Raw genomic sequence first — 22,850 nt, 5'->3', positions numbered from 1 at the left:
TTGCACTTGGTGTTACACCTATTAAACTGGAATGCAACATAATAACTGTCATTTGTCTTTTTTTCGATAAAGGGAATATATTAATATCAAAACGATACCAATTACACCCAGCCTCTGCAACAACGCACCACCCTAATGGCACTACGGATGCACACAACCAAAAAAAGGAAAAGAAAAAACTAAGAAACAAAAGTTCGGCTACAGTATCTCGGGCCTAACAACAACAATACATCCACCGTCAAGACAACACCTGAAATACAGACTCTCCAAAGACGACGCCTCCAAGAAGGGAACAGTGTGCTAACACCATCGTCGCCTGATCAAAGATCTTAGGTTTTCAGCCCTGAAAATAGTCCCCGCTCTCAAAACAATGCCTCCAACAAGGTCATTGCCAGGCACAACCAGTTAAGGCCAGACCTTGGATTTTCACCCTGAAAGGTAGGACTCTGAAAGGTAGGATTTGTCTAGTCATTATTTATTTTACTACTTCTATCGAGAATGGCTTTATCTTACTATCAAATACCACGCACCATATGCAAACAGTTTATTCTTACAAATCGAGATCTAATAAGTTATCACAAGTCAACCATGAGTAGGCTGGATGATTATCATGGTCATCACATGCTAGCAGAGCTCTTACAATTTCATTCATTGTAGGCCTGCGGTTTCTTTCTTCAAGACAAGATAAAGCCAGTTTCACCATCACTGCCACTTGGTCCGGATCAAAATAGCCATTCAATCTAGTATCAACTATATCCTTAACATCTCCACTCACCAGCAAATCTTTCAATGTGTGCACAAACCGACTAAGCTCTACCTCTTCACCATCCATTGCTATCCCACTTGAGATCCTACTTCCAGTAACTAACTCGAGAAGGACAACACCATAACTGTATACGTCGACCTTTGCATTGATTGGCAAATTCAGCGCCCACTCGGGTGCCATGTAGCCCATTGTTCCTCTCATGTAGGCGAGGCTGAAACTGGAACTGTCTCTCTTTGAGAGTTTGGCTAGTCCGAAATCTGCTATCTTGGCTTCAAAATCTCGGCTCAGGAGTATGTTCTCTGGCTTTACATCACAATGGATTATCCACTCCAGGCACTCATGATGGAGGTAGGCCAAACCTCTTGCAGTTCCCAATGCTATTTTGAATCGTTGGCTCCAAGAAAATAATCTCTCAGTACTTATATCACCAAATATAAACTTGTCGAGTGATTCATTCTCGACATACTCATACACCAGTAGTTTGTGTTTGATAGGAGAATAATCTGTGTTGTATTACTGGGGGCCAAAAGGCCACAATATATAGTACAATGTACAGGTGCAATATGCAAAAGGGCCCCTAACATATGGGCAAAATATAATACACACATATCTACTCTAACACCCCCCCTCAAACTCAGGGTGGATCCACAACACTGAGTTTGGAGAGTAAGAAGTCATGTTGCGCGCGAGTCTGTGCCTTTGTAAAGAAATCCGCCAACTGTAAATCTGAAGGCACATAATGAAGCGCAACAACCTGATCATGCACCTGAGCACGTGTATAAAAGGCATCAACACCAATATGCTTGGTCAGCTCATGCTTGACCGGATCACGTGCAATACTGATAGCACCTGTACTGTCACACAAAAGTGGAGTGGGTGTCGTAACAGAGACCCCAAAATCTGCAAGCAACCACCGTAACCAGGTCACCTCAGCAATCAACGAAGCCATAGCCCGCAGCTCAGCCTCAACACTCGAACGGGAAACCGCTACCTGTTTCTTCGTCTTCCAAGCAACAAGCGAACCACCAAGAAACACACAGTAAGCAGAAAGTGAACGACGATCCGTAGGATCACTCGCCCAAGTAGCATCCGAGTAGCACTGGAGCTGGAGAGAACTGGAACTAGGAAAGAAAAGGCGACGAGTAATCGTGCCACGGAGATAACGGAGGACACGAAGGAGATGACTGTAGTGAACGGTGGTAGGAGCTGAGACAAACTGACTCAGAATATGAACAGGATAAGAGATATCAGGACGAGTGACAGCAAGATAAACAAGACTCCCAACAAGATGGCGATAGCGTGTGGGATCGAGAAGAGGATCACCATCAGTAGGACGAAGCTTAACATTAAGCTCCATAGGAGTCTCAACAGTGCGCTCATCCACAAGAGCAGCACGAGTAAGGAGATCGTGAATATACTTTTCCTGGGAGATATAAAAACCATCAGAAGTGGAGGAAATCTCAATCCCAAGAAAATAGCGAAGAGGACCAAGATCGGTCATAAGAAACTGATCGCGAAGACGAGCCTTGACAAAGGCAATATACTCAGGATCATCACCAGTAATGATCATATCATCAACATAGAGAAGGAGAAGAGTGCGTCCACGAGGAGAAGTGTGAACAAATAGCGCTGGATCATGAAAACTAGGAGAGAAACCAGCAGCAGTCACCACAGAGGCAAAGCGCTCAAACCAGGCACGAGGGGCCTGTTTCAGGCCATAAAGAGAACGTCGAAGACGACAAACCATCCCATCGGGAACAGAATACCCAGGAGGAGGTTGCATGTAAACCTCCTCACTCAACTCGCCATTAAGAAAAGCGTTCTGAACATCAAGCTGAGAGACAGACCAGCGTCGAGAAGACAACTCATCGGAAGAGGAGGGAGAAGGATCATCAGGCGAAGAGTCCGGAACTGTAGAACGCCGAGAATAGTGGAAGGGAAAAGGAGACAAGGGAGAAGGAGGACCAGTGGAATCAGAAGAAGAAGAGGAAGGAGAACTAGGAGGCGACGATGGCACCGGAGTCGGAGGGGGCGCATCAGGAGGAGAAACAGGAGGGACAGAGGGTGGTGCATCAGGAAGGAGAAGAAAAGAGAGATCATCCACCGGGTATGTACCAGAGGTGGGACGAGGATAGAAAGGACGCGTCTCATCAAACGTGACGTCACGAGAGATGCGCATCCGACGACCAACGGGGTCCCAACAGCGATAGCCCTTATGCTCATCACTGTATCCGAGAAAAACACACTCAACAGACTGAGCAGTCAGTTTGGTGCGTTCGCGAGGAGGGAGAAGAACATAGCAAACGCAACCAAATAAACGAAGAGTCGAGTAGTCTGGCAAGCTGCCAGAGAGACGCTCGAGAGGAATGCCACCTTGAAGAGCAGCAGAAGGCTGAATGTTAATAAGATAAGTGGACGTAGAGATAGCGTCCGCCCAGAAATGCGGCGGAAGAGAGGAAGCAATCATCATAGCACGGGTAGTCTCAAGAATATGACGATGCTTACGCTCGGCGACACCATTTTGAGCATGAGCGCCGGGACACGAGAACTGGGCAAGCGTGCCCTGCTCAGCAAGGACACCACGCAGGTGCTGGGAGATATACTCTCCTGCAGAGTCAGCACGAAACACACGAATGGGAGTGGAATACTGAGTACGAACCATGGCCACAAAGCGCTGATAAATAGAAAGCACCTCACTGCGAGAGCGCATAAAAAACAACCAGGTGTACCGGGAAAAGTCATCAATAAACAAAATATAGTATCGATGGCCCCCTTTGGAAGCAAAGGGAGCCGGACCCCAAACATCAGAATGAACTAAATCAAAAGGTCGCTGAGATACAGACGCACTGGTAGGATAGGGAAGCTGAATCTGTTTGCCTAACCTACAACCCTGACACGAATGTAAAGACACATCTCCTGAGACAGACCCCAGAAGACCACGACGAACTAATGACGATAAACGGGAGCCACAAAGGTGACCCAGCCGATGATGCCACCGCTGAAAAGAACCCGGATGAAGCAAGAATCTGCAGGAGAGCTGGCAGATGAAGTGTCGGCGGAAGGAACGCGAAGCCAGTCTAACTCCCAGAGGCCCGGGGACTCAAGGCTGCGAGGGCCAGCTCCAACCAGGGCCTGTGTACGGCGGTCCTGAACAGCACAAGAATCAGCGTCAAGAATGACGCGACAACCAGAATCGATGGGCTGACTAGCAGAAAACAGGTTCATCTTAAGGCTAGGAACATGAGAAACATCAGGAACAGAGAAAGATGAAGTAGAAAGGGTGCCTCGACTGGAAACAGGAAGAGAGGAACCATCAGCCGTGATAACACGGACAGGAGAAAGAAGAGAGCGAAGAGCGGAAAGGATAGAAGACGCAGAAGTCATATGAAAAGAAGCTCCAGAATCCAGATACCACGGGGATGACGTACCTGACTGTGTAGAAGGTGGTGGTCGCGCGGTGCCAGAAGAGCCAGACACAGAACCAGCAGTACGAAGACGAGTCTCCTCTGCGCGCAGCTCAGCGAGTACCTCAGAGAGCGGAACACGACCACGGGCAAGCAGCTGGGCACGACGCGGCTCAAACTCCGTGCGGAGCCGCGACAAGAACTCAAAAACGCGCTGAAACTCCAGATCCGCGCGCACAGTCAGACAGCAGGGACAGGTGCCACACACAGCTGTACGAAGAGAATCAAGCTGACGCCAAATAGCAGCACTCTGAGTATAGAACTCGTCAATAGTAGAATCACCCTGCTGAAGATCATGCTCCTGACGAACCACAGACAGATAAAGAGCATCCCCAGACGGCTGATAGCGCTGACGAAGAAAAGCCCACTGAGCAGCAGCAGTGGGAAGACTCATGAACTCGGCAGCATACTGAGGCAGAACACTGGAAGTGAGAACAGCAGCAGCACGAGCATCATCATCGATCCACTGAGTGTAGTCAGTCAGATCCAGCCGGTAGGTCGCAACAGCAGTAGAATACTCCTCAACCTTCCGGTCATAATCAGCCAGAGCAGTATCAGCGGCACTCTTGGCTGCATCCTTGTCCTCCTGAGAAGCATCGGGGGCAAGGGAAACGGGCGTCGGTGCAGTAGGCGCCGTAGGAGCAACGGGGCGCGACGGACAAGGGACCTCGCCAGAAAGCACACCCCAAAGACGAAGACCGCGCATGTGGACGCGCATAAAGGCAGCGAAATCAGGATAATTCGCGCCATCAAAAGTCACCGGGCAGCGAGGAATCGCAACATAACCCGACGAGGAAGACATAGCTCTGTCGTTTTTTTTTTTTTTTTTTTTTTTTTTTACTAACTGACGGAGCCGAGCCGAGCCGAGCCGAGCCGAAGCTCAGATCGAGCCGATCAGGAGCCGAGCCGAAGGAGCCGAGCCGAGCCGAGCCGATCAGGAGATCAGATCGATCTCCAAATCGATCGGGAGCAGAAGCTCATACGGGCGGCCTGGAGGACGAGCAGCCGGGCGGCCTGGAGGCGGACGGACGGCCGGGCGGCCTGGAGGCGGACGGGCGGCCTGGAGGGCGGGCGGCCGGAGCAGCGGCCGGCGAGCAGGCCGGCGGGCGGCCGAGCGGCCGGCGGCGAGCAGGGCGCTGGAAGCGGGCGGCCGACGGGAGGCGGCCGGGAACGGCGAGAACAGCCGGCGGGAGGCCAGGAAACAGCGGACGGGCGGCTCGGAGGCGGCGGCCCGGAGGGCGGGCGGCCGGAGCTGGTGAAGGAGAGGCGGCGGCGGCGACCGGGCGCGGCGGCGAGATGCCAAGGCGGGCGGCGGCGGCGGCTGCGATGCGAAAAAAGAAGCCTTACGGCTCTGATACCATGATAGGAGAATAATCTGTGTTGTATTACTGGGGGCCAAAAGGCCACAATATATAGTACAATGTACAGGTGCAATATGCAAAAGGGCCCCTAACATATGGGCAAAATATAATACACACATATCTACTCTAACAGTGTTGACCCTCAGAGCAAAACCCCCACATTCTCACTAAATTCATATGGTTGATCCTTCCGATTATATTCATTTCTGCCCAGAATTCCTCCTCACTATGTGAAATGTTTGTTAGCTTCTTCACCGCAGTTACTCTCTTATCTTCAAGTACTCCTCTGTAAACAATTCCAGAGGCTCCTCTTCCAATCTCTTCTTTAAACTTTCCAGTAGCTTCCCTTAACTCTCGGTACGTGAAGATCCTGAATTGGCTCATCACTGTCCTGTATCCTGCTTCCATTGACTTGGGTATGTTTTGCTTGCTGTAAAGAAACGACCAGCTTGTACCTATAAAGAGCAACACTAGGGCTGCCAGTATTGTTGCAAATACATAGTAAGTAGTATAACTTTTGTTGCTATAGTTCATTCCATACATACTTGCAGACTCTTGAACAACCACAGGATTTCCCAGATTACACGTGAGACCAGACTGTTTGAAGGTACCCAGATTCTTGGGTACTTTGATATAGTTATCTCCAGGAAAATTTGCGGATCTATAACAATTGAAGAGTATAGATTTGGTGTAGCAAAGTGCAGATCCTATCTTGTATGTGAATGCTGAGCAGGTACAGATGTCCAAGCATATCTTCTTACATTGAGCAAGCGAGACGGACTGGTTGTAGGTCAGATCAAAGCCATAACAGTCACTTTGAGGGACCTTGATGAAGTCAAACTGTTCTGTTTCGCTGCAGCTTTTGTTGAATTGTGGCCGGCAACCTCTGTTCCAGTTATGAGGATCAGTCATCTCATATCCTGGGGAACATGAACACCTGAGGTTTGGCATGTACTCACATAACCCATTTTGTCCGCATATCCCGTGCACGCTGCACATTTCTGTTATAGCCTCCCATGATACAATCCAGCTCCCAGTCAAAGCATTCAGACTGTATATTCTGATGTTTCCATCATAACCAATTGTGAGCCTTCTCTTGACTCCAGCACCCCAATCAGAAGCCTTGGCATTCAGCCCATCACTTGAAAGGAAAAATCCTTCAGTGTCGAGGACTGCAATCCTGGAGCTGTTGTAGGTAGTCCGTCCATTTGCAAACACACTATAGTCTGCACTTGGCCAGTAGATACTTGATATATCCGGACCATCATACATAAGGCGTAGCACGTTGTCGTTGTCAAAATAGAGGCTGTAATAACTGGAGACTAGCCGTGTACCTTTTCTGAGAAGCTGTAAGGGCAGGAGTGTATCTGTCGGTGAAGAGAAGCTTTCCCACAAGATTTTACTAGTGGAGTCTTTGACGATGAGGTTGCCGGTGTCGAGAAGGGAAACCGTTGTACCCTCACCAGAGCTGGTCCCGCTGTCCCAAGTAACGGTGCCATTGACATCAGTGAGAACCAAGTTTCCATTATGGTTCAGCAACACCTTGGAACCATGGCCATTCACCGGGGACTTGGGGTTGGCAGACCATACAACAGTCTTTTCCACGGTGGCGGTGAACCAGATAGAGAAGGAGAATGCATTGCCTCCAACTTCATAGAAGCCACAAGAGAAATCAGCATTTGGCGAGGTAAGGAAGGTCTGCCTATACTCTTCTACAGAGAAGGACGAGCCAGTGCTTAGCGTCGACTGGGCCGAAGCATATGAGCATGGTGGAATGGTGATCAATGCAAGGATGATTAGGAAGAAGAACGTGCCCATTTTTCTTGGTGTTGATGGAGTTGTATGGTCGAAGGTATGTGCTTCCATTTATGGTTGCTCTTCTCCTCATGTCTCCATACACATGGTACTAATCTATTTCCCACTTGCTGCGTGTATGGTCCTAAGTTTTTCCCTGCTTGACACGGCAGCCCTTCCGTTGTGTCCAGTTTGAACTCTTGCTGTAACTTCTACGTCTAACCAGGAATACGTTGGTATTTCTCCACAAGATGACACTCTTATCCTAGTCAGTCGAGGCAGCTTCTAGATAGAGATGAATGCGATGGAATTAATTCTTTCTTTAGAGGTTCTCCATTTCCTATATAACTCTTATGTATCAGAATATGAATTTTTCTTGTTGTTTCTTCGTAAACAATCTTCTTGCTTACCATTAGCAGCTTCAGGAACTTTTTTGGAACGAATCCACTTTTCTAAGAAGATGGAACATTTTTGGATAATGTATCCTGGTTTTTTTAGGAGGTTTGAACTTTGCAGGCTAAATCGACGTAAGCTGCATGCTGCAAATTAATAAGTTTGCCCCCTCTGCTCAATTAGATTATTTAATTCCTTCTTTATTTTCGTATTGGCCTTCTTTTATCAGCACTATTTTCTTATGGACCTTCATCATGCTGCCACTTAATCTTATACTGAGCTAGTATTATTTAGGAGAAGCCAATCCTCGAACGAATCGTCATCACAAGCTGACATCACGAAAACGTCTTTTCATTCCAGGAAACAATGCCGCTTCCCCTTGAAGCAAGAAGAAAGAACTGGCACTGGGTAAACTGCACGCACCACAGCGATCAGAAGCAGGACCAAGTGATCTAGTGGCAAATCGATTGAAATTCAGTGGTAGCTAACAGCACGTACGGGAGGGTCCAAGGACCAAGTGCTAGTGGACAGATAAATCCGATGCAGCGGCAATCAATCCGGAGCAACCAAGCACTGGTGGACATAGCAGCAAGCAAGTGACTTGAATTGGAACAAGCGCGAAGTCCCCCGGAGGCTCGAGCGGAGTGCAGCATTTTGCCTCCCCTGATTCAGGGAGCTCGACATTTTGCAAATTTCAGAAACTATATTTTGAAGTTTGAAAAATTCGGAACTATATTTTTAAGTTATGAAAATCCGATATTTTTCATGGATATATACTTATGTTTTCTACATGTCCGCAAAGTTTTGCTAAAATAATACATCATATTTTGTGCTTAAAAAAAGCAGCAAAATTGTAGCTCTAAAAGGAAAAAAAACTCAATTTTACCCCCCTTGTTTTCATGTAGATCGCCCATGAAAGATATTTCGTTAGGCATTTACTCGCACATACTGCATGTGCATGTATGTAATAATATATTTTTCCATTTTTTTTGAGATTTAGAATTGAAGTTTTTGATATGTAATAATAGTTTTTCCATTTTTTGGAGATTTATAATTGAAGTTTTTTTTCCTACCTAGAGCCCAGGAGCTAATTGAACAGATGTGCTTCCATTTATGGTTGCTCTTTCCACCGGAAGTCGGCTCACCCTAGCTACACACCAGCACCTCACACATATTAATCCAGTCAACTCCACCAGGAAGTAGGGTTGTTACCGGCGATATATTCTCGGGGCTTGAACTTGTATATCTCTTGTGTGCCTGAGATTGTTACCCCATCGAATTGTGGTCACAACCCCCACCAATATAAAATTTTACGACCGGGAATCAAAAACCCCGACACCGAGTTCATGAACACTCCCATCGCTAACTACGATGAGATGCAGTCCATCTTCTCGTTTGGCATTGCCACCTGCAAGTACGCATGGGCCCAAGTGAGGCCCTTGATACACCTCCACTTTCCCTTCTCCCGAGGATGATGAGACCCAGGAGTCCGAGATGGTTGTCCTCGATGGCGCCCCTGACAAGCCTGCTGAACAAATGACTGGGACTCTTCAGGTAAGAGTAAAAGGGTTGCCCTCTCCGGGACGAGATCGTGGTCTTCATCCACATGACCGACCCCGTCAAGGACGTTGCACATGCCATCTAGGACAACAAGCCCACTGACATGCACCCTGACCTCTACCAGACAGTCATGGACAATGTTGACTTCCCGAGGAGGCTCTCATGGCAGTGCTCAGCCACCTTGTCGACCACAATGCCTAGGGTACCAACTTTGTCGACTTGGTATCACGGTATCACCACATAGGATCCTTTCTCCCAGGACCTACCTGGGCAAGTACTACTACACCATGTAGACCTATGGTGGCCTTGGGGCCTGGGGGCAGGGAAGCATGCATGGAGGTGATGGTGATGACATGATGTACATATTGGTTGTAGCTATGGCTTACAAACTTCTGATAGCCTTTATACTTGAGAAATTTTTTTATTTGACACTACCCTAAAGTTGCCTCCCCTATTTGGCCCCAGGAAAAAATTCTTCCCAATTTGACATCTTAAATTAATTTATTATCTCCAATGACACTATTGTTCATGGTGTTACGTTATTTTGTCAGTTATTATTTTGTTGGTCCAAAATACCCCTCTCTAACACTAGACGGACGACCGAACTAAGACTGGCCTAGCTAGCCCAACCGAATGAACCCGTTATCTTCACCCAACCATCCCATTCTCCGAGTCCCCATTTCACTGAACCCTAGCAACGGTGGCGCGGTGGCTCGGAGCGACGGCGGCGACATAAGCTGAGGGGATGGGCCAAAGAGTGGTTGTATATGGCGGCCAAGGGACCGACGACAAGAAGCGCAACACAACTACGTATGGTGGCGCGCACGACCGTGTTTTCCGATGCCGCCACTATGGTAGTGGGTGGCATAGGCAAGGCTATAGACCCTGACTCGGCGCAACAGTTGGCGGTCAAGGCGTGGCTGTGGAGGGCGGCCAGGGGCCAGGGTCCAAGGCGTTGCCCTGGAAAAGGCGAACCTTGCCGGCACCTCGTCCATGTCGAACTAAAATGCCTCCGACATGAACTCGATCTGGAACTCAAAATAATACCTGGGATCTGGCACGGTTGCCGCCTCCGAGCACTATGGCCACAATGCGTCTAAAAGACAAAGGATGCCGCCTAGAGGGGTGAATACGCGTTTGAAACTTTTTGTGTTGGGAGCTTGAGGAAGTGTAGAATAAAACTAACGTTTAACTTGTCAACCATAAAACCTACAAACTATGATTTACCTATGTGCACCAACAACATATGTTAAGCAAGACAAATAACAAGGTGGTAGCAAGATATAGAACTTCAAGCATGAAGGTTATAACAAAGTAAAGCGCATAAGTAAATGAGCTAGGGTTAAGGAATAATCGAGGCACGCGGAGATGACGGTGTATCCTGAAGTTCACACCATTGCGGGTGCTACTCTCTATTGGAGCAGCATGGATGCACAAGACACTCCAAATGCCACAATGGTGCATCATATTCTCCTCGAGCTTTCCCACCAAAAGGGAAATCCTCGATCCACTATGGGACACTTGAGTGTGGTCACCAATCATGTACAAGCTTGGGGCGAGCTCCACAATTTATTTGGAAGCTCCAAAGTAATCTCCACAATGGTCACAAGCTTGATGCAAACTCCACAACAATTGGAGGCTCCCAAGTAATATTCACTAAAGCCACAATGCCACAAAAGGCCACAAACCTTGTAGGGTTCCAAGAATCCAATAGGAACAAGCTACGGGTACAAGCACCCGAAGAAAGTCAACACCCTAACTCTCAATTCCACGTATCACCGGGGAGAATTCAAATCGATGCACCTTATGTAATGACAAGTCCCTCACTCTCAAATTCCACCAAAGCTACATAAGTTATTGGGAGAATAAGAGAGGAAGAACAAAGGAGGAGAACATAAAATTTCTCCAAGATCTTGATCTAGAGGATTCCCTAAAAATAGAGGATTTTGATTGGTAGGATAGTAGATCTAGATCTCATCTCTCTTTTCCTAAAATGGGAGCAAGAATAATTGAGGGAATAGAGATATAGAAAGCTCAATAAAGGTTGGTTAACCATGGGGACAAGAACGAGTTGTGCAGGATTGGGTACCATTAGGGAAGAAAGCCTCTTAAATAGGTGCCTAGTTCCAACTGTTAGGCGCAGAAAACGTAGGACCGAAACTTCCGCTCCTTTGGGCCGGTATTACCGGCCACAAAGAAAAACATCCCAACAATAAAAAAGATGGAAGTGTTGGGCAGAAGTAGGGCGGTACTACCGGTGTCCAGTAGTATCGACCAACTTACGAAAAAGCCCAAAATGCTCCCAAAACCCTTCGGTAACCCCAAAACGAATTTATTCTGGCCATACAAGTTGGGGAAGGAAGAAACTTGGAGATATTTTTGGTCACATAATATATCAGGGACAGAAGAGATTTTGCCTTCTTATTTAACACCGTTAATGCTCAAAATGCACTAGAGTGTCATTAGAGGAAAGACATTAAGTTAAGATGTCAAATTGGGAAGAATTTTTTCCTAGGACCAAATTGGGAAGGAAATTTTAAGGTAGTGTCAAACAAGGAATTTTCTCTTCATATTTTGGTGAGGTGGTATATACTAACCTCTCATGTGATGATGACCTGACAATGTTAGGGTGAAACCCACTTTTGTTATGGTGGTAGGTTGAGACCGTAGTTGTAGTGGTACGATGAACATGTGATCCACTTTTGGTAGTGATCTTTCATGCTTCTCTTAGTTCATGATTGATGCATGTAAAATCCGTACATGAACTTTGTCCTTTATTAGAATTAATTCCCACATATTTGCAACATATATGATGATAATACCATGTTTTACATTGATTTATGGGGATTTACCAATGGTCCACTTTATTTGGTTTATAACTCTGCAGAACATGAATTCCCTGTTTTGTGTACTTTTCACTTTCAAAGACCTATACGAAGTCAAATTGAGCTAGGATTTTTGGAGGGTCATTTTTTCATCGGGAGAAACAACCTGGGACCTGGAAGCACACCTAGAGGGACTTGAGACCCAAGAGACCAGGTGGTTGTGACGCCTCAAAACCGGCACCATGAGGATCCCAACGAACCCGCCGAAATCCGCACGATATCGATTATGAGACGCCCTCCGACACGATGTGCGCGACAAATCACACACGTGATGCCAGAGGAATTAACACAAGCGGTAATATTACAACAAGATTACAATAGAGCCCACAAGAGACATATATTGCAACAACGACTCCAACGAGTCAAGATACAAATATACAATACAAAGATCCAAATCCTACAGAAGACCGAATACGTCCGAGTACAGACAAGATACAAATTGGACTAAGAGTCCTGAAGATATTCCATAACCCTGCTCAGGCCAAGCCGGAAGGGTAACCTTGCTAACATCGTCTTCATCGAACATGTCTTCATACATGCCCGGTTATGTCCCAAAGCAGCAATAAGTACGGGTTCGTACTTAACAAGACTTCAAGACGTATAAGAATTCGTCAACTTGTTTAATCGTTTTCTTTCCAACAAAATTGGTTTCATTGCTATCTTTCCAACAGAAGTGTTACGGTTCTTTTCATCGTTATCTTTCCAAAAGAAATAGGTTTCATATTAATCAGAGTTTGGGAACTATGTAAAAGTTTAGTTCTTTCGAGCAATCTGCAGTTTGAGGGTGATGGCGTTGAACTCAAAGTGCAGAGTGTTGTGTTAGCAGAGTAGTTTTCCCACAAGGGTGACTCAAGGGTTTATATCGAACTCTCAGGGAACTGGACAAAGAGTATTCTCTTCTCTCTTCTTCTAGCAATCCTGCAAGTAAAATAAAAGCCTTGTTCCCCAACTCCACCGTGTGGTTGTCAAGCACAAGGTTTCGTGTAAGTAAATAAACACAAGTAAAAAATAAAGGTAGTAAAGCTAGATAAAATAAAATAACTAAGTAAAAACTGTAAAGGGGTTGATTATTTTTGGTGTTTTGGAGAAAATAAAAAAGTAAATATTTTTGTATTTTCGGATTTAAATAGTGCTGCAAGTAGAAAACAAGATAAAAGTAATATAAAGGTGTTTCGCATGATAAAAAGTGAACCGGGGTTCATGGGTTCACTTGACTATTCTCTCTTTTAAGTTGTAGTGGACAAATAGTAATTCATCAATGAGATATGATGATGCAAAATAATAGCATGAGTAAGATACACATTCATATGGGCATCACGTCCTAACATAGAGATGATGAAACACATCTCTCTTATACTCCACAAGAAAGGGGAAACTCCATGCAATCTTGAATTAAGAATCAACAGAGTATAGCTTTAAGTACTTTGAGATGATGTTTGAATATCAAATATGCTACCTTGACCAAACAAGATCATCACTTTTATCACGTGACGAACATAGCACATGCATTCACTTTATCCCTAGTGAGAAGCAAAAGAAAAGTAAAACCATAATACAACATGAATTGTTGTCACTATTCAATCACTAAAACCATGCTACTCCATCTAATACACACACCACCCCACACACGCTCTTGCATAGATGTTGGATCAGAACAAATACTTAAGAACGGGGTACATAATATGCATCTATAAATACATCTTACACATAATACGATCAGATCTCATAGCACAATATCATAGAATAAGGATCCACCACATAAGTATTGCAAATATGGCCTTAATCATGTGAGGCAGCTCATATGGCACTAAGAACTATGAAGAACATGAGAGAAATATATCAAGATACTACCACAAACCCGTAGTCCAGAGGTGGACTACTCCCCCTTGATCATGGTGATGATGGTCAAGACGTTGGAGAAGGGGGAGATCCCTCCGGCGGTGATCCCGGCGGAGTTTCCCCCTCCAATCTTCTCCGCTGCAGCCTCCATTTTCATGTTTCTGTCTTTCTACGGCGCCCCCTCCCGAGAACTCTTCGGGGCCATATATATAGTCATTTTTAGGTTAAAATACGTCGGTGGCCGAAAGAGTGCAGGTGGCGCGCCCTACATTTTTGGATGCGCCACCTGGGCTCTTTTGGGCCTCAGGCCCTTCCAGGTGAGGTTCCACTGCCCAAGGTGCTTCTCCCGATGAAAAAATGATGCTAAAAAAATCTTAGGTCAATTTGACTCCGTATAGGTGTTTGAAAGTGAAAAATACACAAAAAAGGGTTTTCATGTTCTGCAGAGTTATAAACCAAATAAAGAGGATCATTTTTAAATCCGCATAAATCAATATAAAACATGGTATTATCATCATATATGTTTCAAATATGTCTGAATTCAATATGATAAAGAACAAAGTTCATGTATGCATTTTACATGCATCAGAGGGGTTATGGCAAAATCTGTGCAGAAACATGAGGTGCCGGTTTCCCTCCGGAATTGTCTCATGTTGCCATATTGCTTTGGTATGTGCCGAAAGGCATTACTAAGAGTTGTTTCGGCAAAACAAAATAATTCTGGTGGGCTGCTTTGAAACCAGCCTAACCTTTTGTGCTGACAAAAATCCGGCGCAGATCCTGGCTTGTCGGTTTGTGCGCCGATCCAGTTCGGCTAGAGAACCGGCGCCACCGGTTCGGGTCTCATGAATTCCCCCTAGCGGCTAGTTCCCCCTTGGACTATAAATAGCCTTTCTTCCTCCTTGAGGAGGTAAGGTCAACCATTCTATTTGTTCTCTTTCTCTCTCATACTCCATTGTTAAACCTCAAAAGCTTGCTTCCTCTCTCCTTTCCTCTTATGATTATTGCATCTTTTTGAGAGACTTAGAAGAGGAGATCTAGATCTACAATCTCCACCAATAAATTCCTACTCTAAGTGAGGGGGATAGGTTTAGATCTTGGAGTCATTTGCTGATTTCCACCTTTGTTCTTTCTCTGTAATTCCTCCCTAGCACATGTTGCTTTGGTGGGATTTGAGTGTCAAGGATTTTTACCACCTTGGTGTTCTTTCTTTGCATCCTTGCATAGTATTGAGCTCTCCATTACAATGTGTTCGAGTGAGAGACCGTGAGCTTGTTACTCTTGGAGGGGGGACTTTCTAGTTGGCTTGGCAGTTGGTGCTCCGGTGACCTCTTCGTGGAAGATTGTGAAGATGCCCGGGTTTCTCCTTCGTGGAGCTCGTGAAGTGGTTGTGGATCTTGCCATCTCCGGAATGGAGAAAAAAGTAGCCATAAGGGAAAGTCCTTGTCCTTCATGGTATTGGCTTGGAGAAAAAGATGAGCCTTCATGGCGTTCGGGAGATCTTCGTGGTATCCCGCATCTCTCCAGCGTGACGTACCTCACTTTGTGTGAAGGAACACGGGAATACATCATCGTCTCTGCATATCTCGGTTTTCTCTATACGCGAGTTTACTTTACTTGTGATATCCATCGTGCTTGAAGTACTTATATCTTACTATCACGTATGTTACATATATCTTGTGCCTATCTTGCTTAGCTTGAATTGTTATTTGTGCACTTAGTTGTGCCTAGATTATTTAGGTTTTGTGCTGTGTAAGATAACCGTTAGTTTAATTTCACATTCTTACCAGCTAAATCTGCAATAGTTTTTAAAACACTATTCACCCCTCTCTAGGTGACATCTTGTCCTTTCAGCAACCAAACACCAACAGTGTGAATCAATAGAGCCAAAATGGATTGTGGCCCACCAAACAAACATGGGGTTAGTTCCCCACCCGGTGCACCATGGCACCAAACAAAGTCCACATGTGGCCCGAAGGTCGTTTGGACGGGCTAAGACCCAGAGCCTACCCCGGCAGCGCCAAAAAGGCCTAGGTTACCAAACACGACCAAAGGGGCCACCCCATGGACTGCTGCCCACTTGGACATGCCCAACAAAGTAAGGTTCCTTTTTCTTTCTTTTCCTGAGCTTTCCTTTATTTCTCTTATTCCCTTTTTTACTCTATAAAATAAATGAATCTTTTCTTTCCAAATTTACTCTTTCAGCAAATACATGAACACATTTTAAATAAATAATAATATTTCCTTATTACACATAAACACATCATATTTATGTAATTTCCTTTTCTTTCCTTGCTTTTTCCTAAAATATATGTTTTTTAACTATATGAATATATTATTTTGATGTATATGAACATATTATTTGATGTTTATGAACATCCTTTTTTTATTTATCTGAACATTAACTCACAAATAAGTCAACATTTTTATTCCATACGCATGAGTGTACAGAAAATCTTAAGCTAAATATATAAAAACTTGTTTTTTGAATACTTTCCCGTAAAATATTCCTTTTTATTTTTAAATTATTTAATTTAATATTTATATAACAAAAATATGTTTGTCAATGTCTCGTGTATAATACATACATAATGAAAGTTTTGGGCGCATGCAAATAGAAGCCGAGAGAGCTGAGTGCGCCGATCTGGCTACCGAGCAACTCAATGATCGGCTTTTAATTTTTTTTTCAAAATGCTACTTACGAGTTTAAAAAGTTTTAGTTTTAATGTGGATACATACAAATGATATCTGTAATTGTTTGTTAAATAGTAATATATTTTTGGGCTACATTAAGAAGACAAAATTATGGTTCCAGAAAGGGAAAAAACTTAACTTTGCTCTCCATGTTTTTTTTAATGTAGAACACATCTGAGACTGAGAATATATGTTAATAAAACTTGTACGCACATACTAGACATGTCGATGTACATGTGTAGATTTTTCAGATTTGTTTGAGTTGTAAAAATAAGGTTTTCGCTTTTTATAAACGAGCTCCATGTACATATACTAGACATGTATGTGTACATGCGTATTATTTCATATTTTTCAGTATTAAAACATATGGTTTTCGATTACTATGTTTTTTTTAGAAACGAGCTCCCAAACTCGGCAGCCTCTCTTGTTTTTGCGGCTGTCGTGGGCCAAAACGGTCGAAGAAAGTTTAGGCCCCAGGCCGCGTCCCCGACTCGGTCCGCCGTGGTGGGCACTGTCCAGTCGTTGTGCAGATCTGTTTCCCACCGCCACCGTCTCCCGTCCGAGCACACCCGTCTCCCGTCCGAGCCATCTGGGCATCCATGACTTCGGCTTTGCCATTGGTGAATCCGCGTGCGCTCGAGGAGCAGGTAAGGTTTCTGTCCGCTCTGCTTTTTACGCTGTTATTAGTCGTAATACCTAGGCGGCAATCCGCCGAACACCTTGGGGGCAGTGATTATTGTGCTCGATTTGTTTTCCTTTCTACCACTGTGACTGTTAATTTATTTCAAGGATGACTATGGTTAATTGTTTCCAACTTAGTACAAAGTGTGTTCTGGTATTTAGGTTAGCAAATTTCATTTCAACTCTGGAACACATTAGTCTGAATCTTAAATTCGTGCAAGATTTTGAGTAGCTGTCGCACATTTGTTTTGCAGAGAGCATCAAAATGATGAAAAGGTACAAGCAGACTCCAAAACCAAAAGCTTGAAAGCTACAAGCAAGCAAACTAGCCAAAATGCTAAAGCTAGGCACAGTCATGGTGCCTGCATGCTGTGGAGCGGAAAATGGCTCCAGCCATTTGCCACAACTCGGCTTCGTTGTGGATGAACTCACCCATCTCCTGGTATCTCAGGGCTGAGTCACCGTACACAGAGGCATTCCATGGTCGCCAAATTCTCCACATCCTCGGGCTGATCAGGGAATGGGTTCTGTTGATTTTTTCCATCACCCAAGAACTCAGCAGGGTGTATGAACCTATTTATAACTACTCGCCTGGCTGCAGTGTGATTGCCTGCAAGCCAAACCTCGAAGGCCCTTGTGCAAGACTTACCTAGCAAAGACGTGCTTTCTCAAAAGCTGTGATACTGTCTTGTCTTCCTGGTAACAAAGAGGAAATGCATTGGGTTGGTCCAGATCACGACGTGTCAGATGATCCGCCAAAGGCAGCAAGCGAATGTCTTGCACTTAATTGGCTCTTAGCAACCCGGGATAGACTGCCAAAGGAGGCAATCGACCTTGCCATCCATGATGGCCCAGTGAGCACAACGAGCCGAATACTGTCCCCATGGACTCCAGGGCCAGATTAACTTATCCTCGATATCTAGGCGCAGTCTGCAGTTGGTTATTAGATCTATGAAGTGCAAAAATTATATGATTCCTTCCACGTTCAGCACTCCAGAGATATCCCAAATACATTACACTTGTGATGGAGCCTCCTGGACTCTTCTCGACTGAATGCTGTAAGTTGCTAATTTCGTTATTTGCTAGGATAGAAATGCTAAGTAGTCTCTCATGGCTTCACTCAATAAGTCTCTGTTGGGGGACATTATTTTTCAAGAAACAGTGAGCATCTTCGAAAGTTGTTATATGTTCCAAAAGATCTAAGAGTATGCAAACTAAATCTTCCCCTTTACTTGCAAGGAAAAACTAGACTCTTCCTGTACGCATGGCAACTTATGTATGTCGTACGAACCTAAAGTGACTCATGCTGCCTGTGAAAAAACAAGCCCGCCACATTTCATGCATGCATTTGTATGGCACTGAATATTTTCGATACAATTGCACTTAGTTTTACACCTATTACCTTCACAAGGATGTATGGAACACAACAACATACATTTTTTCCAGTCATGATTTATTTTATTTTCAAATATCACGCAGTACAAACTATTTCTTCTTGCAGATTGAGATATTAAGCTTATCGCAGGTCACCAGGAGTAGGCTGGGTGATTGTCATGTTCATCACATGGTAGCAGAGCTTTTACTATTTCATTCATCGTAGGCCTGCTGTTTCTTTCTTCTAGACAAGATAAAGCCAATTTCACCATTACCACCAGTTGCTCAGGATTGAAATGGCCATGCAGTCTAGTATCAATTATTTCCTTGACATCTCCACCCACCAGCAATTCCTTCACTGCCCCTGCAAACTGTCTGATTTCTACCTCTTTACCATCCACTGTTATTCCACTGGAGATCCTACTTCCAGTAACTAACTCGAGAAGGACAACACCGTAACTGTATACGTCGACCTTTGCGTTGATTGGCAAATTCAGCGCCCACTCTGGTGCCATGTAGCCCATTGTTCCTCTCATGTGGGTGAGGTTGAAACTGGAACTGTCTCTCTTTGAGAGTTTGGCTAGTCCAAAGTCTGCTATCTTGGCTTCAAAGTCTCGGTTCAGGAGTATGTTCTCCGGCTTTATATCACAATGGATTACCCACTCAAGGCACTCATGATGGAGGTATGCCAAGCCTCTTGCAGTTCCCAATGCTATTTTGAATCGTTGGCTCCAAGAAAGTAGTCTCTCAGTACTTACGTCACCAAATATAAACTTGTCGAGTGATTCATTCTCGACATACTCATACACCAGTAGTTTGTGTTGACCCTCAGAGCAAAACCCCCACATTCTCACTAAATTCATATGGTTGATCCTTCCGATTATATTCATTTCTGCCCAGAATTCCTCCTCACTATGTGAAATGTTTATTAGCTTCTTCACCGCAACTACTCTCTTATCTTCAAATACTCCTCTGTAAACAATTCCAGAGGCCCCTCTTCCAATCTCTTCCTTAAACTTTCCAGTCGCTTCCTTTAGCTCTCGGTACGTAAACATCCTAAATTGGCTCATCACCATCCTGTAACCTGCCTCCATTGATTTGGGTATGTTCTGCTTGCTGTAAAGAAACGACCAGCTTGTACCTATAAAGAGCAGCACCAGGGCTCCCAGTATTGCTGCAAATATATAGTAAGTTGTATAACTTCTGTTGACATCATTCATTCCATACATACTTGCAGAGCCTTGTATAACCACAGGAATACCCAGATTACATGTGAGACCAGACTGTTTGGAGGTACCCATAGTCTTTGGTACTTTGATATACATATCTCCAGCAAAATTTGCTGATGTATAACAATTGAAGAGTACAGATTTGGTGTAGCAAAGTGCAAATCCTGTCTTGTACACGAATGCCGAGCAGGAACAGGTGTCCAAGCATGCCTTCTTACATTGAGCAAGTGACACGGACGCGTTGTAGTCCAGATCAAAGCCATAACAGTCACTTTGAGGGACTTTGATGAAGTCAAACTCTTCTGGTTTGCTGCAGCTTTTATTGAATTTTGGACGGCAACCGCTGTTCCAGTTATGCGGATCAGTTATCTCATATCCTGGGGGACATGAACACCTGAGGCTTGGCAAGTACTCACATATCCCATTTTGTCCGCATATCCCGTGAACATTGCACATTTCTGCTATGGCCTCCCATGATACTATCCAGCTCCCAGTCGACTCATTCAGACTGTACATTCTGAGGTTTCCATCATAGCCAATTGTCAGCCTTCTCTTGACTCCAGCGCCCCAATCAGAAGACTGGACATTCAGCCTATCACTTGATTGGAAAAGTCCTTCAGTGTCGAGGACTGCAATCCTGGAGCTGTTGTAGTTAGTCCGTCCATTTCCAAACACACTAAAGTCTGCACTTGGCCAATAGAGACTTGATATCTCTGGACCATCATACATAAGGCGTAGCACATTGTCGTTGTCGAAATAGAGGCTGAAATAACTGGAGGCTAGTCTTGTACCTTTTTTGAAGGTCTGTAAAGGCAGCAGTGTATCTGTCGGTGAAGAGAAACTTTCCCACAACATTTTACCTGTTGAGTCTTTGACGATGAGGTTGCCGGTGTCAAGAAGGGAAACCGTTGTGCCTTCTCCAGAACTTGTCTTGCTGTCCCAAGTGATGCTGCCATTGACATCAGTGAGGACAAAGTTTCCATCCTGGTTCAGCGACATCATGGAACCACGGCCATTCACCGGAGAATTGGGGTTGGCAGACCATACAACAGTTTTCTCTATGGTGTTAGTGAACCAAATAGAGAAGGAGAATGCGTTCCTTCCAACTTCATAGAATCCACAAGAGAAATCAGCTTTTGGCGAGACAAGAAAGGTTTCGCTATGCTCTTCTACAGACAAGGATGAGCCAGTGGTTAGCATCGACTGGGGCAAAGCATAGGAGCATGGTAGAACGGTGAGCAATGGAAGAATAATTAGGAGTAGGAATTTGGCCATTGTTCTTGGTGCTCTGGGAGTTCTGTGGGTGAAGGTACTTGTAGTGGAGCTTCTTCACAATGTTGACTCATCCCAGTCAGTCTTGGCGGCTTATAAAGAGAGGAACGTGACGATATCTTATCCTGTTGACGGTTGCCCTTTTACGAGGTTTGAAGGCTAATTTGTTCTGAGCTGCATGGCAAGAATTAGTTTCCATCCTCATGGTTTTACACGACGATCTAATAAACATGATTTTTTTTGGGTAATTTATCTTTACACTATATCTTGATATCCACATTGATGTTTGGTACCACTGAGCTATTTAAGAGATACCAATCTTTGATGATAATTATTAAAACCTTCACATCGGAAGTTCTTTAGTGACAAGCTTACATCATTAAAACCTTTTATTAGGGAATCTTGATAATTATTTAGGAAGCCTGCGCTTGCTTTCCATTTTGTTTATTATTATATGGCGTCTGTTGGCATGATATGTTTGTTATTACCCAGTTGCAGAGTTGGACAAGCCACAGCCCACCCACAAGTGGTCAGGCCGCCTGCCTAATGCCCTCAGCGTTATGCTGATAACGATGTTTAGCAAACCATGGACTGCTGACCGGGACAGCTTTTGGCGTTATCATGGCTTGTCGCTGTCTCTACGTCTGTAGGGATTAATCAATACCATGGCCATGCTAACGGATAGGTCATGGTTTTATTATATTTGGGCTCGAAAGCCCCTAGTTTTACATGTAAAAAAGAAAAAATAAGGATAATCCCCGCTACTGGGATGTTATCGGCCCCCTCCTAGTCCTTGTTGCCGACGCGTGTGCCACCTTGCGGTGATGCGTGGGCTGTTTCCTTTCTCACGAGGACGCGCATGGATGCGTGTGCCGTCCTGGTCACCGTAAACTGAGCGCATCTATGCGTCTGAAATGGGACTCATATGGACACAAACGATCGCGCTATCCGTTTGCGGCAGCACGTTAGGGACGCGTTTAGTTGCCCGTATCGAAATCATGGCTCACTGTATCAGCGAGATGGGCTCACCAGCGTGTTGCGAACGAGCCATGAACCATAAAAGTTGGGTCGTTTGGTAGGCTGTGCGGCCTTTTGCGCGCCGGAGAAGAAACCTAGACCCCATCGTTTGGTTACATATGAGCCCAGTTCTAGCCTTACTATTTATCTCCATGGTGACCTTTCCTCTCACCTCTTTGGCACGTCGACGATCGCGAAGGCAGATACCACCATGGCACCATCGTCACGCTACTCAAAACCATTACCACGTCGTCGACCACGAAGAAGAAGAGCACCATAACACCGCCGGTCACGCCGGTCACAAGCATGGACACGTCACCAACCACGAAGATGAAGATCACCATGACATTATCGGTAACACCGGTCACAAGCATGGGCACGTCGTCGATCACGTAGATGAAGACCACCATGGCACCGTCGTTCACGCCGGCCAGAAGCATCACCACCTCGCCGACCATGAGGACAAAGACAACCATGATGCAGTCGGTGACGCTGGCCACAATCATCACCATGTCGTCGAC

General features: G+C 45.0%; 2 protein-coding genes and 1 long non-coding RNA gene across 3 annotated transcripts; 1 reads left to right on the top strand and 2 right to left on the bottom strand.

The window, feature by feature from the left end:
- Positions 1 to 503: 503 nt before the first annotated feature.
- LOC127343271 (putative receptor protein kinase ZmPK1) lies at positions 504 to 7,476 on the bottom strand. Its single transcript, XM_051369391.2, has 2 exons — positions 5,723 to 7,476; positions 504 to 1,269 (listed from the first exon to the last, which is right to left on the bottom strand). The coding sequence occupies exons 1-2, from the start codon at positions 7,455 to 7,457 to the stop codon at positions 551 to 553; spliced, it is 2,454 nt and encodes an 817-aa protein (XP_051225351.1). The 5' UTR covers positions 7,458 to 7,476; the 3' UTR covers positions 504 to 550.
- Positions 7,311 to 8,550, top strand: LOC127343272 (uncharacterized). Its single transcript, XR_007877129.1, has 2 exons — positions 7,311 to 7,443; positions 8,139 to 8,550. It is a non-coding gene; the product is annotated as an uncharacterized lncRNA (long non-coding RNA).
- Positions 8,551 to 18,750: 10,200 nt separating this feature from the next.
- Positions 18,751 to 21,415, bottom strand: LOC127343269 (putative receptor protein kinase ZmPK1). Its single transcript, XM_051369389.2, has one exon. The coding sequence runs from the start codon at positions 21,313 to 21,315 to the stop codon at positions 18,964 to 18,966; it is 2,352 nt and encodes a 783-aa protein (XP_051225349.1). The 5' UTR covers positions 21,316 to 21,415; the 3' UTR covers positions 18,751 to 18,963.
- Positions 21,416 to 22,850: the final 1,435 nt, after the last annotated feature.

This window comes from Lolium perenne, chromosome 3, assembly GCF_019359855.2.
Source record: "Lolium perenne isolate Kyuss_39 chromosome 3, Kyuss_2.0, whole genome shotgun sequence".
Lineage (NCBI taxonomy): Eukaryota > Viridiplantae > Streptophyta > Magnoliopsida > Poales > Poaceae > Lolium > Lolium perenne.
This window is presented reverse-complemented; position numbering and strand designations above follow the sequence as displayed.